This window comes from Papaver somniferum, chromosome 9 (assembly GCF_003573695.1).
Source record: "Papaver somniferum cultivar HN1 chromosome 9, ASM357369v1, whole genome shotgun sequence".
In the NCBI taxonomy this organism is placed as follows: Eukaryota; Viridiplantae; Streptophyta; class Magnoliopsida; order Ranunculales; family Papaveraceae; genus Papaver; species Papaver somniferum.
The window spans coordinates 5,236,023-5,250,066 of record NC_039366.1 but is presented as its reverse complement, the minus strand read 5'-3'; the positions used below and the strand labels follow the sequence as shown (position 1 = coordinate 5,250,066).

The 14,044-nt window shown below is 36.5% G+C and overlaps 1 protein-coding gene across 1 annotated transcript; it reads right to left on the bottom strand.

Moving 5' to 3' along the window:
• Positions 1–3,491: 3,491 nt before the first annotated feature.
• LOC113311210 lies at positions 3,492–12,781 on the bottom strand. Its single transcript, XM_026560055.1, has 4 exons — positions 12,777–12,781; positions 11,886–11,995; positions 11,241–11,516; positions 3,492–3,613 (listed from the first exon to the last, which is right to left on the bottom strand). Exons 1-4 carry the CDS (start codon positions 12,779–12,781, stop codon positions 3,492–3,494), a joined length of 513 nt encoding a protein of 170 aa, XP_026415840.1.
• Positions 12,782–14,044: the final 1,263 nt, after the last annotated feature.

The window sequence follows — 14,044 nt, the reverse complement described above, 5'->3', positions numbered from 1 at the left end:
CAAAAAGAATTATTTTTCCCGTCTGATGGAAGTTCTAAAAAAGAAGCGCAGCTAGAATCTGCGTACCTGAGCAGCTGAGATATTCTTCGGGGGAGTATAGCACCGGAACCATCCTCCTCGTCTCCCTCTACGACGTCCAGGGCATAAGGAAAATTCATGCCCGCAAAGTTCAGACGCCAGGGGCAGAAATCTCCATAGCGAACAGGAGGAGATTCGCGCGGCTTACTATTCTCGGTAGGCCGCCAACCGCGGGGACCAGGAATCCAACCGTAAGCCCACGGACCAACTATCTCGATAACGGTGGCGTGCCACTCGTAGTCATGATCGCGCTTGATCCTCTCTCGCGCGGGGAAGAGTTTCCGACGACTGGACGCCTCCGTGCCAGGAACATACTTCAGCTTGGCATCGCTGACCTCATTTAACAGACGAATCTCGCCTCGAGGAGCAGGGAGATTCCGAAGGCTGACACTCCACGGCTTGCGATTCCTACTATTGACGTAATCACCGAAGGAGTTATTGAAATTCTCAGGAGTATACCATTCCTTCTCCATGGGATTGGGGACGTAACAAGTCATCGACGTTTCCCCCTTACTCCGCAGATAGCATTCCTTCAGGGCGCGGAGATAATTCCCCGATAGTTGGGATACGGAACGGCTATGAGTATTGGTGGAAGAACCCTCACGACTAGCGAGCACGTCGTAGTAGAAGGAATCACCTGATTTGTACAACGGCAGCATCAGACCAGCCTCGAATGCCCCAACCGTCGTTAACAAATGAAATTCATCGAACTCGTACTTGGAGATAAGCTCATACGTAATATCATCCTCAGGGGCATAGAAACGAACCCCGAAGGCTTGAAGCTCATGCTTTTCCTTGAATATTTCAAGATCGATATGCTTGAAGGTTACTTTTTTCCTGCTAACAGAGACACTGCGTATCAAGGGAGCAGCCTCATCCTCCTCGGCGGGGCCGGATGAACTAACGAACGCTTCCGAAGCTTTTCTCTTCACGGGGGGATTCTTTGAAGATTCAACCCTAGGAGCTACCCTTCGTATTCTTCCCTTTAAAAGTTGGAGAAGACCGTAGATGATGCTCGGGCACTAACGAACGTAGAGGAGGAATGTCAAAAGCAACAGCGCGGGGCGGAGCCTGTGTACTCCTATTATCATCACGAAGACGAGCCACTGAGCGATCAAAGACTCTTCGAGAACCAGACGGATTTATCGGGGGAATATCTTCCCTAGAGGACGAGGCTTTCGCTCCAGAAGAAACTCGACTCCGACGAACATCATCTTGAGAATCTCGACGCGGAGGAGATCTCGATAACCCAGAATCAGGAGTCTGATAAGTAGGCCGCGGACGGTCAGACATGGCTGCGGAAAGAATAAAATCAAGAACAAGTTATCACCAAAATCAAAAAACACATCCATAGCAATACAACCACGATAACGTAGCAACCCTAAAAGTAGTATACATGCTCAATATTTCACCCTCGAAGTAATGGCTTCCTTAATTTAAGACGAAGAACAGGGGCAAACTAGTATGCAAGCATCAGAAGAAGTTCTTCATCACAAACAAGGAACAACAGTAGCAGAAAATTCACAAGTCAACACAGCATAAAACAGTGGAAATAAAGAAAAGGAAAACTTACCGGCAAAAACAGCAGTAGAAGAAACAAACAGGAGAAGCGGGCGTGGTTAATGCTAAGGTGGAGAGAATTTAAGATCACAGGTGCAATGAAGACTGACAAAAAATTCAAAATCACAAGTGCAATGAAGACTGACAGAGAATTTAAGGTCACAGGTTCAATGAAGACAGACAAAAAATTTAAAGGAAGAATGAAAACTGAGAGAGTGTTTAGGAAGAATGAAATTAAATTTTCTTTCTATCCTTAAAATACCCGAAAGAAAGAGAAGGAAATTAAGGGAGGAATGGGAAAACGTGCCCGTTACATAAGCAGTTAATGCACGAATAAAAGATGTGCCCAAGTATCTAGGAGAAGTTATTAGGAGTGAGAAGAATATGCGACGATAGTTTTTCTTCAAGGCACCCATTAGTCATTCAAGCCCGAAGAAAAGGGGCAAATTGTGTACACATATATCTCACTATCAGACACGTGTATATAAAGAGGTACGTGGAAAGCATGCAGGCCAAAAACATCAAAACATGATGGGTCACGAAACACCAAATAAAGTCCGAGGAGTTACTTTATCTCATCCCCAAAAGAGAAGCCAAGATCAACGGTGGAGAGAAAGTTAGCTGACACGGACTGACAGGGGCAGAAGACACTTGTCTGACACGAGCAGACCCCTCAACTACCCACATTAAACACTCCGAGCAGTGTACGTGTCGACCAACCTGTGGAACGAGCGAGGATGCCTCTGCGGGATCAAGGGGGAAACGCAGACCTCCGCGCGATGGACGCAAGGACACAAGAAGATAAGGTTCTAACGGTCTTCAGAGATGGGTCCCACGTTCTAACCTTATAAATACCCAATCTCCACCAAGAGGAGGGGGGATCGAAAACATCAGGAAGGGAAGGAGAGAGAGAGAGAAATAGCAAAGGTAAGTTAATCCCTGAGAGGAGAGAAACATGTAAACCCCAAAAATCATTCAACTATTCGTGTAACCGTGAAGAACATAGTAGAACAACAAATCCCGTGGATGTAGGCCTTAGTGCTGAACCACGTAAACCATGGTCTTATTTACATTTCAGCACTTTACATTCATTTAGCTCCGCACGTGTTTGCTTATATGTTTTGTTTTCCTTAATACTTATATCCCATGCACAAACGCCACGCCTGGAGTGGTTGGATGAGGCCATGATAAACCCGAAGGTTTTGAGCCAATGAATCAACACCAGGGTACCATCATCATAATCTCCCTAGATGTTAAAGATTGATTGTGAGCGTCCGGACACGCGCGTGGTTCGTGTGCCCACAGAAAGGGTAGTTGATAGGCATTGGTGAAGCGCAATGATTGCGCAGCTTTAGTCATGGCCGTGCAAAATGGCTTAGGCCTTGGCAATTAGACCAAATAAGCTGAGTTAGCTTATGACTAGTGTATATTTGAATGATCCTTCTTATCAGTGATCACCATTAACACTGCATTTAATATCAACATGTTTAACATTATATTCAACTATAAAATAGTAAGATTAAAATTAACCCAGCAATATTTGTCCTTTAAAAATTGGTCTGGTTAAAACAAGTCGATCAAACTAAATAAACCACATTGATCCAATCTCCGTGTCTCGGAGAGATAAAATGCATTCCTTCACTAGGTTTTGTAGCTTAATTTTGTGTTAATCATTGCCGGTATACTATCCACACATGTAGGGATGTTATAGATTAGGTCAAGTCCTTTAGGGTTTCTTGTCTTTTAAGAAAATCGTTGTAATGTTATGACTTCATTGAATGAAAAACAAAATATCTTGTTGCCCTATGTTGAGTGTAGTGTAGAGTTACCATTGCTAATGGTTCCTTCATCTGTTATTCAGTTTCACTCATTTTCTTATCAAGATCAAGTTGGTACTTGCACGTCGTTTTCATCTTTGTTCTTTGCAGGATCTCTTTTAAGGAACCAAATAGAGTCCTCAATGTTGCTGAAAAGCCTTCAACGACAAGAAAAATACAGAAGGTATTGTCATGAGGGAACGCTCGTAAAAGAGTAAGTCGGCTTGGTGTTGATAATTTCGCGTTTGTTAATTTTATGTTCAATAACAGTTCATGTAGTATGGTGGTGACCTCTGTATCAGGTCATCACCATACAAATAAAAGGTATACGACTCAATAAGACTTTATGATGCTCCAATTCCTAAGCTTGTTTCATCTGATAATGGAAAGTATGAGAAAAAATTAATAGGAGCTAGAAAGTGTAATCATTTTTTTTTGTGGCTTGATGATAATGATGAATGAAAGAACATTTCTGTGGAGGTTGCTCTTGTGTGTAAACGTGAAAATAGGGGTTGCATGTAAATGTTGGCTAAGTATCTTTATAGGATTCATGAGTTTTCAGTTAGATCATTCTCACATTTAAAAATGTCATCCGTATTCAAGGAAGAATAAGGTAGCGAGTAAGATGAAAATTTTACTCAACGTTACCAAGCGTGATGAGAGGATGTAAATTACTACCTGGACTATGAAGACTACCATGACAATAGTAAAAGGATAAGGAATACTGCAGATCTCAAGAGAATAAAACACCTTAATATTTATGGTATTTCCGGATGAGTTGGTTCATATGATGGATTGCTTTTGTTACTCTAAAAACAACGGTGTATCAAAAGAAATACAAGGTTGTTAGAATAATCTATTATCAAAAGAAACAACATGTGCGTGTTTAAATTTATACTTTGGGTAGCCGTGTTGTTTGTAGAGATAAGGGAAAACAAAAATTCAACAAAGGTCCTGGTGTACTTGCGGGAAGAGCGCTCCATTGAGTGGATACTAAAGGGGAGATTTGGGCTTTTTAGTTTGGTATATAAAAAATTCAACTTTCTCAGACAACCTTCAAGCATGCAGTGAGGGGAATTTTATCTATCTTTTTGGATGGGTGGTTGTCTTATTTTCAGTTTGATGTTGTAAAGATAACCTAATGGTCTTCCAAGAAGATTTCTGAAGAGCAGCGGTCTCGATAATGTAAAATAACAATTGTAGTGTCCTCGTTAAATATTTTTCGTGATGTCTGCGTCATTTATCTTCTTCATTATATTGTGTTTTCTTTATAATAAAAATATCACAGGTTGTACATATTTGAACCTAGACAATATTAACTCAACTTTAAAGAACCTACAAGACTCGCTCTTGTTGAACTTGTGTCTTGAAATATAGATTACAAGACTTGTTCTTGTTAGAATTCTATTCGTGCAGTATTCAGATATATATTAGCTTTACCTTGTCAAAAAAATATAATATATAGTTTCATAACTGAACGTGTATATCGTACATGGATTGAAAAATTTGATGGTTTAAGAGTTACCCTCTCCTTTTCTTAGTGGACGAAGTAAAATTTATATATGGTTCGTTGAGAGGGTCCTTGAAAATCCTAGACAATGATACCCACGTATGTTATTTATTATTTTATTTTATTTTTCCTCTCTCTCTTCAATTAAAAAAGGAATCACAATCAATTTATCGCTTTTAAAATATAAATCAGAGTTAAAAAAGAAGTTGATCTATAATATTATTAAGAAACCAAATTAAACAAAGAAAAAACAATTATACGAATAATAATTAGGATACATATTGATGTCTTATTGCCTAAAATAGGATAAAAAAACTATATGAAAAATAGTTTTTTCTTTCCTCAATAAACATGTTTTAATTTATTCAAATCAAAATAGTTTTTACATGATCACTTACAATAATAATAAAAACATTTAAATACAAGATAATCAAAATCCCAATACAAATAAAGATATCTATTACAAGTAAATCGTGAAGAGAAAGAGTAGTAAATTGCAAAAATATCCAGGTTTTTCAAATGTAATAGGGAAGGATGATGGTAAGATCCGAAATCGACTTCGACCATTTAATTTGATTTTCTTCTTCTCCTTCAATAATAAATGCTCAAAGAAGCAACGAGTATTTTCCCACAATCTTGTAGAACCGAACGTATCTCGATGCCCCAAATCCCTATGATTGTATATCCATAAACTTAAAGATTCAAAAAAAAAAGTGAAAAGGTACAGAAGGAATTATTGATTTTGAAGGATTTAAAAGCAAACAATTGTTGCTTACCTAAATAGTTTTTTTGAACTGGCCCATTAGCTTAGTTGGTTTGAGTGTCGTGCTAATAATGCGAAGTTCGTAGGTTCCATATTTTCATGGGCCAATGATATTTTACTTTTATCTGGGTATTTGGTCTAGTGGTATGATTATCGTTTTTAGGTGCGAGAGCATCCAAGTTCAATTCTCGCAATACCCCTTATATTGCAACGTATGTTCAAGTGTCAATCAATTCAATTAACAACCCAAAGGTCGGATTCAAGAACTGATTGATCTCAATGCAGAACTTGTGATATTTCTATTATATAAACAAATATAATGCGGAAAATAAATAAAACAAACACCATAAGTTTTGTTAACGAGGAAACCACAAATGCAGAAAAACGCCGGGACCTAGTCCAGATTTGAACACCACACTGTATTATGCTGCTACAGACACTAGCCTACTCCAAGATAACTTCGAACTGGAATGTAGTTGAGCTATAACAAATCTTACAGTGATCAAGGTACAGTCGCGTTCCTTGATTCCCTTAGCTGATCTCACCCACAACTAAGAGTTGCTACGACCCAAAGTCGAAGACTTGATAAACAAATTTGTATCACACAGAAAAGTCTATTGAATAAATAAATCTGTCTCCCGCAGATAAACCTACGAGTTTTGTTTTGTATTTTGATAAATCAAGGTGAACACGAACCAAGATAAATCGGTCTCATATTCCCAAAGAATAGCCTAGTATTATCAATCAGCTCTCAATAATCTTAATCGATTAACGAAACAAGATATTGTGGAATCACAAACGATGAGACGAAGATGTTTGTGGCTACTTTTCAATCTTTCTTATCGGGGATAAATCTCGAGCAAATATTAAAGAAAATAGTATTCAATCACAATAGAAAACAGCAAGATCAGATTATGCAACTATGGAGAAAATAGTTGGGTCTGGCTTCAGAATCCTAATGAAGCCTTTAAGTTGTTAACCTACAGGGTTCCGTGAAAAACCTAAGGTTAAAGGAGAATCGACTCTACTCGCAACTAGTATCACACAGAAGGTGTGGGCATTAGGTTTCCCAGGCGTCAGAGTTCTCCTTGATATAGATTTCAAATCGGGGTTTGCAATCAGTGTTAGCTTAGTAATAAAGCATTCAATATTCATCGTTGGATGAAAACCTAATTAGATTCAAACTAATATCTTTCAACCGCTATATCAAACTTATCTTGTTATACACAAATGAAATGCACCAACATTTGGATAAGGGTAACCGTACCTAAACGTGTATACTTAGTTGGTTCAATAGTGGTTAACCAAGATTAGACATATGAGCACTTTCATATCAACCCGATTCATCGTCATCATAACTAGTTCAAATGACTCAAATGAAACTAGTTAGAGAGTTGTTCGATTGTTTATATTATCATATAAGTATACAAGACACAATTGAAGCAAAATCAATTGTGATTCACTTGAATAGTTTCTTGAACATTATAACCATGTTTGTAAAGATTACATTCCTAAATTTATTAAATGTATTATTCATGAACAAATCGATTTTAGAACATAACCTGCTCAAGTATGCGAACGGGTACGCATACTTAAGTAGCCGGACCGAGTTTGGGTTTCGTCAGTATGCGAACGCGTACGCATACTTAGTACACTTCCAAACTCCAGAAGAAATTCTCGGATATGAACTTCCGCCAGTATGCATACGGGTATGCATACTTAGTTTCCGAAATTCCATAACCCACCAGTAAGAGTACGGGTTCGCATACCAAGGTTCACGAATTTTGGAATTTACGCAAATGTGAATACACGTTATATATATATCCAATCATGGTCATATGTTCTAAACCATAATTTCAATCATTGAAACATTCTTAGAAGACGACAATAGCTGTCTCGCACAAACTATTAGCTTCGAAGCAAGTCTCCAGTGATCAAATAACCAATACGAAACATTCCGAGTATACACCAAATGATGATCATGTAACAATTTTAGAAGGCCATTTTCACATGATCATCTTCTGACTTGCGTCAAGGATGAACGATCAACTTGGTTAAACAGAAAGCTTACCAACACATATTTCGAGAAATAGATAAGCGAGATAAACTCGGCTCGAAATATCAAATGCGTATAATCGAAGTCTATATAGTAATACGACTTTTGTCTCAAAATAGGAGATATAGTAGATAGAATTTTGAGTGATAGATGAGTTCAAGTCTCCACATACCTTTTGGTTGATGAAGTTCCACAAGTTCCCTTGAGTAGTTCTTTATCTTCATTCGATGAATATCGTGGAGTCTAAAGCTCAACTACACTTACTATCCTAATCTGAGACATCACTAGAAGTATACTAGAAATCAAGACTTATAGTTTTTGAAACTAAACTTGACAAACAAGCTGGAGATAACAACGCGTGCGAGTTCGACCGAGCAATGCTCTAACAATTTCCCCCTTTGTAAATACTAGTGACAAAACTATCAATACATATGGATTACAATATAAATAAACTTTGTAGCTTCTCCTCCAAATGTTTTATCTCCTTGGTTCTTCAACATTACTTAAAATCTACGTCACTTCCAAGTACTCCCATGATTCCATAGATGTTCAATTCAGCATCATAGTTGTTGAAGATCTGTAGCTATAACAATATATAAAAACAAGATGTTTTCGTATTGTTGTACTGTGTCATAGTATTATTACACAACATCAAAGTTCAATTGTATCACAACTTTGAAAACAATACTATGGTGATATGTATCAGTCCCCCTTAGTCAATACTCCATCTCAACATGAAAACCACTCCCCCTTACATAATGCTCCGTAAACCATATGTTTTTATAGTGTAAACTACACATTAATTCTCCCCCTTTTTGTCAATATAAATTGGCAAAGGTATGAAAACTAGTGGGATCCTCATGAAATTTTCATAGAAACACTTCATGACCAAAACAAAGATATCAACTTTGTTTAGATGTAATCATATAGCCAAAGCTAAATACATTCATCGAGGAGTTTATAAAGATACAAGATAACCCATATAATATTTCACAGCCGCACTCCCCACTAAGATTTGGCAATTAAGCGCAAGTTCAATTAAGAACTATCCCTTATAAAATGTTATTCCCGGAAGAACAACAAGAGCGACCTTACTTTTGAGGGAAAAGAAGGATTTTTATTGGATAATAACAAATAACATGAAAACATGAATTTATAATCCAAAAATACTCAATTAAATTAACCACAAGAAAATCCATGATTAATTTAATCGAAAATGCTTACATAAGAGAACTTACAGAGCCGCACAATACTTTTCACAAATATATGGATCATGGAAAGACCAATACTGCAGAATATTCAAGGATTCATTCTATTTTTCATCAATATTTGTATAGATACGTAATAAACTTAATCCTTGTAAACAAAAGTTCATCCTATATTCCATCAAAATTTGCATAATGACACAATAGGCTTAACTTTCAGCAGAAATCATATCGTCATTCTCAACATCTTGATGACAATAGGCATAGAAGCATGAGACATTAGGATTTTGATTCCCTTCTTTTTCTTGGGTTCTTTCTTCCTTCCCTTGGATTTAAACCAATACCTTCATCAAAAAAACCTCTTGCAAAACCACCAGTGCAAAAAGGTGAATACATCCTTGACAAAAGATTAACCTAGATTATGCGTACGTAACTCAATAAGTTTTGTATATAAATGGTTTCTTAAAGAAGGCAACTCTTTAGGGTTTTCATAGTTGGTTCGTGACAAGTAACACGGGTACTTGCACGCACACAAACGTGACCCTTAAAAACAAACCAACACATAATAAATAACAATATTTTTTCTACGTGAAGATTTTTTCCTTTCACAAAATTCAGAGCACAAGAGTAGCACACAACATTCCAGAGACATAACTACTACTTAAGCACAACTGTCATTGAACAATAGATTAGCTAAGGATGATAAGAAGATAGCTCAACTAACAAGATATCATTTTGCCAAAGTATACTAGAATATAAGCATATCTTACTCAACATGATTTTTTATGAGTAAAATCAATCCTTGAGTAAAAAAAAAAATATTTGTGATTAATTAGCACAAGTATGAGATCCAAGCTCATTGAATGAATGATGCTTACAATTGAGTCTTTTCTTTTTTCCAATTTTAGAAAACATTTTTTTAATGTGAAAATTCACCATAAAACTTGTTGTCATCAAAATATGAGACAAATTTATAATCCTTATTAGAAGGGGTTTGTGTGGAGGATTTTTATAGCATGTTGATAAGATCCTTGTATCCCGCAATTATCAGAAAAAGGTTGTCCTTCATGTCACACATGTTGTTCTCATCTAAAGAATCTTTTCTCACATCTTGAACATAACTTTTCTCATTAGGTTGAGAGGAACCTTTCTAAATTCTCCTTGACCAAAATGTTTCAGAGACATAATTTGTCCGAAAATATGATGAGCAAATTGAAATGACTTTGCTGGAGGGATTCTCAGGGTGAGTACTAAATCCGATAAGTTTAGACATCCAAATGTAAGTTACACCTTTGAGTATTAGATCTAAGGTGTGTTGAAGATGAAAAATTGACCTGTCATTCAACCTGGATTTTCCTTTTTGTTCAATATGTCATTTTGAATCACAAAAGAGACACACTTTCTGATCACCAGAGTGATTAGAGTGAACACCCTTAACCTTGTCGTCAGGAGATTTCTTCCTTTCAATAGATGTGAATTTTCCTTGATTAGAGGAAGATACACGCACATCTTTACAATTGGGAAGAGATTGCGACTATCTTATGGAACTAAATTTTTAGTTGAGACATAAGCGATTGGTATAGTGGACTCTTTAGAACAACCTTGAATAGAGAGTTTACTCAAAAGGTGTTTAATTTCAAAGGCATCCTTTTTTAGGTTAGTCTCTAGAGCGAAGTAAACTTTGTTGTTGTCCTCGCTGAGAGCCTTTAAATTTGAGTCACGAACTTTTACTACACCAATAAGATCATTGACATTGTATTTCAACCAATTGATTCTATCAGCCTGAGTTCTAACAAGATTTAGAATCAGTTTTTTCTCTTCGGCTGCATCCCTTTCTTCAACAGAGTCAAGCTCGTTTGAAAAAAGATCAGGAAAACACTCATCAGTGCAATTTTGTTTGCCGAAACACAGTGTTCATCTATAATCGAGATAGATGAATATTTCTCATTAATAGATTTTATCGAAACAAAAATTTTGTCTCTGGTGATGCGTTTTTAATAGATAACACTACTGTCCATAAATTAAAATCGCTACAAACACAGAGTTGTAAGGTCTTCAACGTGTTTGCCAGCTTTGATACCAATTGAAAAAGAGGGGGTTTAACAACCTCACTCAATATTTCGCTTAGCAATATGTATGGAAAAACTCCAATATACTTTCAAGAGAATCAACTAGACAGTTAGACTCAATTTTAAGAAAAATATATCAAAGAGTTTATATATCAATTTCTCAATTCATTTCGTAATCAAACAAATATGAATTTGTGGGCCCGATTGAATAATTTGTGGCTCCGTTTGTTCTCCAAAACCCCACATCGCCGAGTCCTTTCCTTTAGATGAAACATCTTCTCCACCCTTAGCCGAAGGAGTTGGATCTTCGGTTGGTAACGACATTCCTTGTCCAAGAAAATCCAAAGCATATACTCTATATTTTTGGCCAAGATCCTTCAATTGCTTCTCATAGTGAAAAGATCCTACACCAAAACCAGGCAGTAAAAGCAAAGCCGGAGCATCCACATTTTCAGTCCCTGATTTTTCATAATGCACGGTAAGTTTCGGCTTCCAATCCCAGAAACAACTAGGGAATAACAAACATGGCTCAGTATAATAGACTAACAACAACTCCATCATTCAATTTCTGTAATGGAGTTTGAAACACCAAAATTCAGTACTACTTAAACTAAAAGAAGTACTCCCTCCTTTATTTTTTAATAGGCCAGTTTCTTTTTTTGAAAAAATTAAGGAAATTAAGAGAACTAATTATTGAAAGTGGTCCCAATTAGAAAACTGACCTATTTTTTTTAAAATATTTGTTTATAGAAACTGGCATATTAAAAAGTAACGGAGGGAGTATGAAATAATTCTTCGAAAACAGAATTAAATGAAGCAGCACGTACCTTTGTAAACTTTGGCGATACCAGAGAACAGCAAAATCAGAATTTGAGATGTTCTTTCTGTGTAAATGAATTTGGTTTTATGATCCAGATCCAGAGAGTGCAAGCAAGTCCTGTTTTACACGCAAAAAATGTGTGAAGAGAGAGTGGTTTGCTTGAATTAGTGACCCACTTTTCAAAGTCGTCCAATGTAAATGATTCCGGAAATGATTAAAACATGATGCCACTGGCAGCTACATGGTGCAATCCTCACCCCACAAAGGTTACTCGCTACTGGTGACGTGGTGTTATCTTTACCCACGGTGATCACAAATGGTGACGTGGTGCTATTGTTGCCCTCGGATGTTGATGGCGGCAGTTTCCAGATGCGTGCACTCTAAGCTCTCTGCTAAGGTCGACACATGAACGGTAACGAACCGTAGTATGGTGCACTTTTCAAAGCCCCCGGCCACATTTCCATCAAATCTAACACGCATTGAATCATGAACACTGAATCCGCCATCGAACTCCAGTTTCTGTAGTTTTCATAGATTCAGTTTGTGTTTTGAGATGAAGTTTGTGAGAATAGAAGATGCTGAATAAAGAGAGCTGTGGATAAGTGATAAAGGGATATTTCTGTAGTGGGCTTATCTTGTCGTCTCATTATCAAAGATCTTGGCGCGTGTATGACTAGAGAAATTAACGGCTGAAATGTGCTAGGCGACACTCTATCATTCTCTGCCACGTGTTCGTGTAAGATTATAAAGAAACTCCTAATTTTACTACCAGGCCACCCCCACCAAAATTATTTCCAGAATTGCCATTTTCACCATGAAGGGACCTAAGGCTCTACATGGGCCGGTACAGTCCAGGTTTCTTATGAACCCGGTACTTGTACCTAGAGTGGACCAGTACCTCATTTTAAGAACCGCTATCTGTACCTGTAAGATCGATTCGGTTCAAGACCGGCACCGGGTTTTTACCTATTACAAAAGTGTTTTCAAAAAAAAAAAAATCTAAAAAGAAGAAAAAAAATCAAGTTTAGTAATCAATATAATCAAACCGGTTACAGAATTAACAACGATAGTTCATACCAACAATCCATACAAATATTTTCTACGAACACAACGTAACTTACACAACCAACAAGCATTGGACTCTTCAATTTCAACACAAATCATCCAAGAACCCTATTTTCCTTGTACTTATCAGTATGAGTTCATTAATGTATTTAAGATATTTTATTTGTTATTGGTAACATGTTTCTTATTTATCATTATAGTGCTATGTTTATAATCTCAGTTTACACATCTAGATCCATACTAACTATTTTCATTTTTTTTCTTCTAAGTTTAAACCAAGATATATCCAACATCGCTTTTTATATTTTTGGCGCATATGATTCTTTTTTTTCTTTATACCATAGTTTAAGACAACTTATATTTAAACTCATCTTAGTTGTTTCCGAATATTTTTTTTTTATCTCATTTTAGACCAGGATGAATCTAGTGAACTATTTTTTGTATAAAGTTTACCTATCTTAGTTTAACTCAGGATGCACCTAGATTCATCCTAGCTATTTTTTTGAATAATTTTTCTTTTCCAAATTTATTATCACCAATAGATTTATAAATTTTTGTGGATCAAACCCTTTCAAAAATATAGTTTTGAAATAATAAATTTTTTAATGAAATATAAATTTCATTAAAATCCCACTATATTTCAAAATGATAAATTTTTTAATGATTCATCTTTCAATTAGTAGTACAAATTCGTAACAATCTTTATTCGACTTTATCCAACATCTCCGCAAATCAACATGCATTCCGAGCATAAGATTACATATAGAGACATATGCGCCGTTGTTTTATAATAACAAAGAAACCCAACAAGCACCAAAAGATATATCAGGGTGTTTTACTCTCTCGGGGTTTGTAATATTCCTTTTTGTTTTACCCTTATCATGGTACTCTGTGTAAGCCTGATAACAGTTTGCATCCTCCTCATCACGATCGGTAACGTTGAGTAAGGCTCACATCTTACCATTCCTTGAGAACAAATAATATTTACAATCAAGAAAATGCTCTAACTGAAGTAATTTTGATTCTAAATGTTTCTTCAAGGGTTCTCTGATGAACAAGGTTCTTGTCGAACTAGATTTCCCTGAAGTTGTTTTAGGAAAG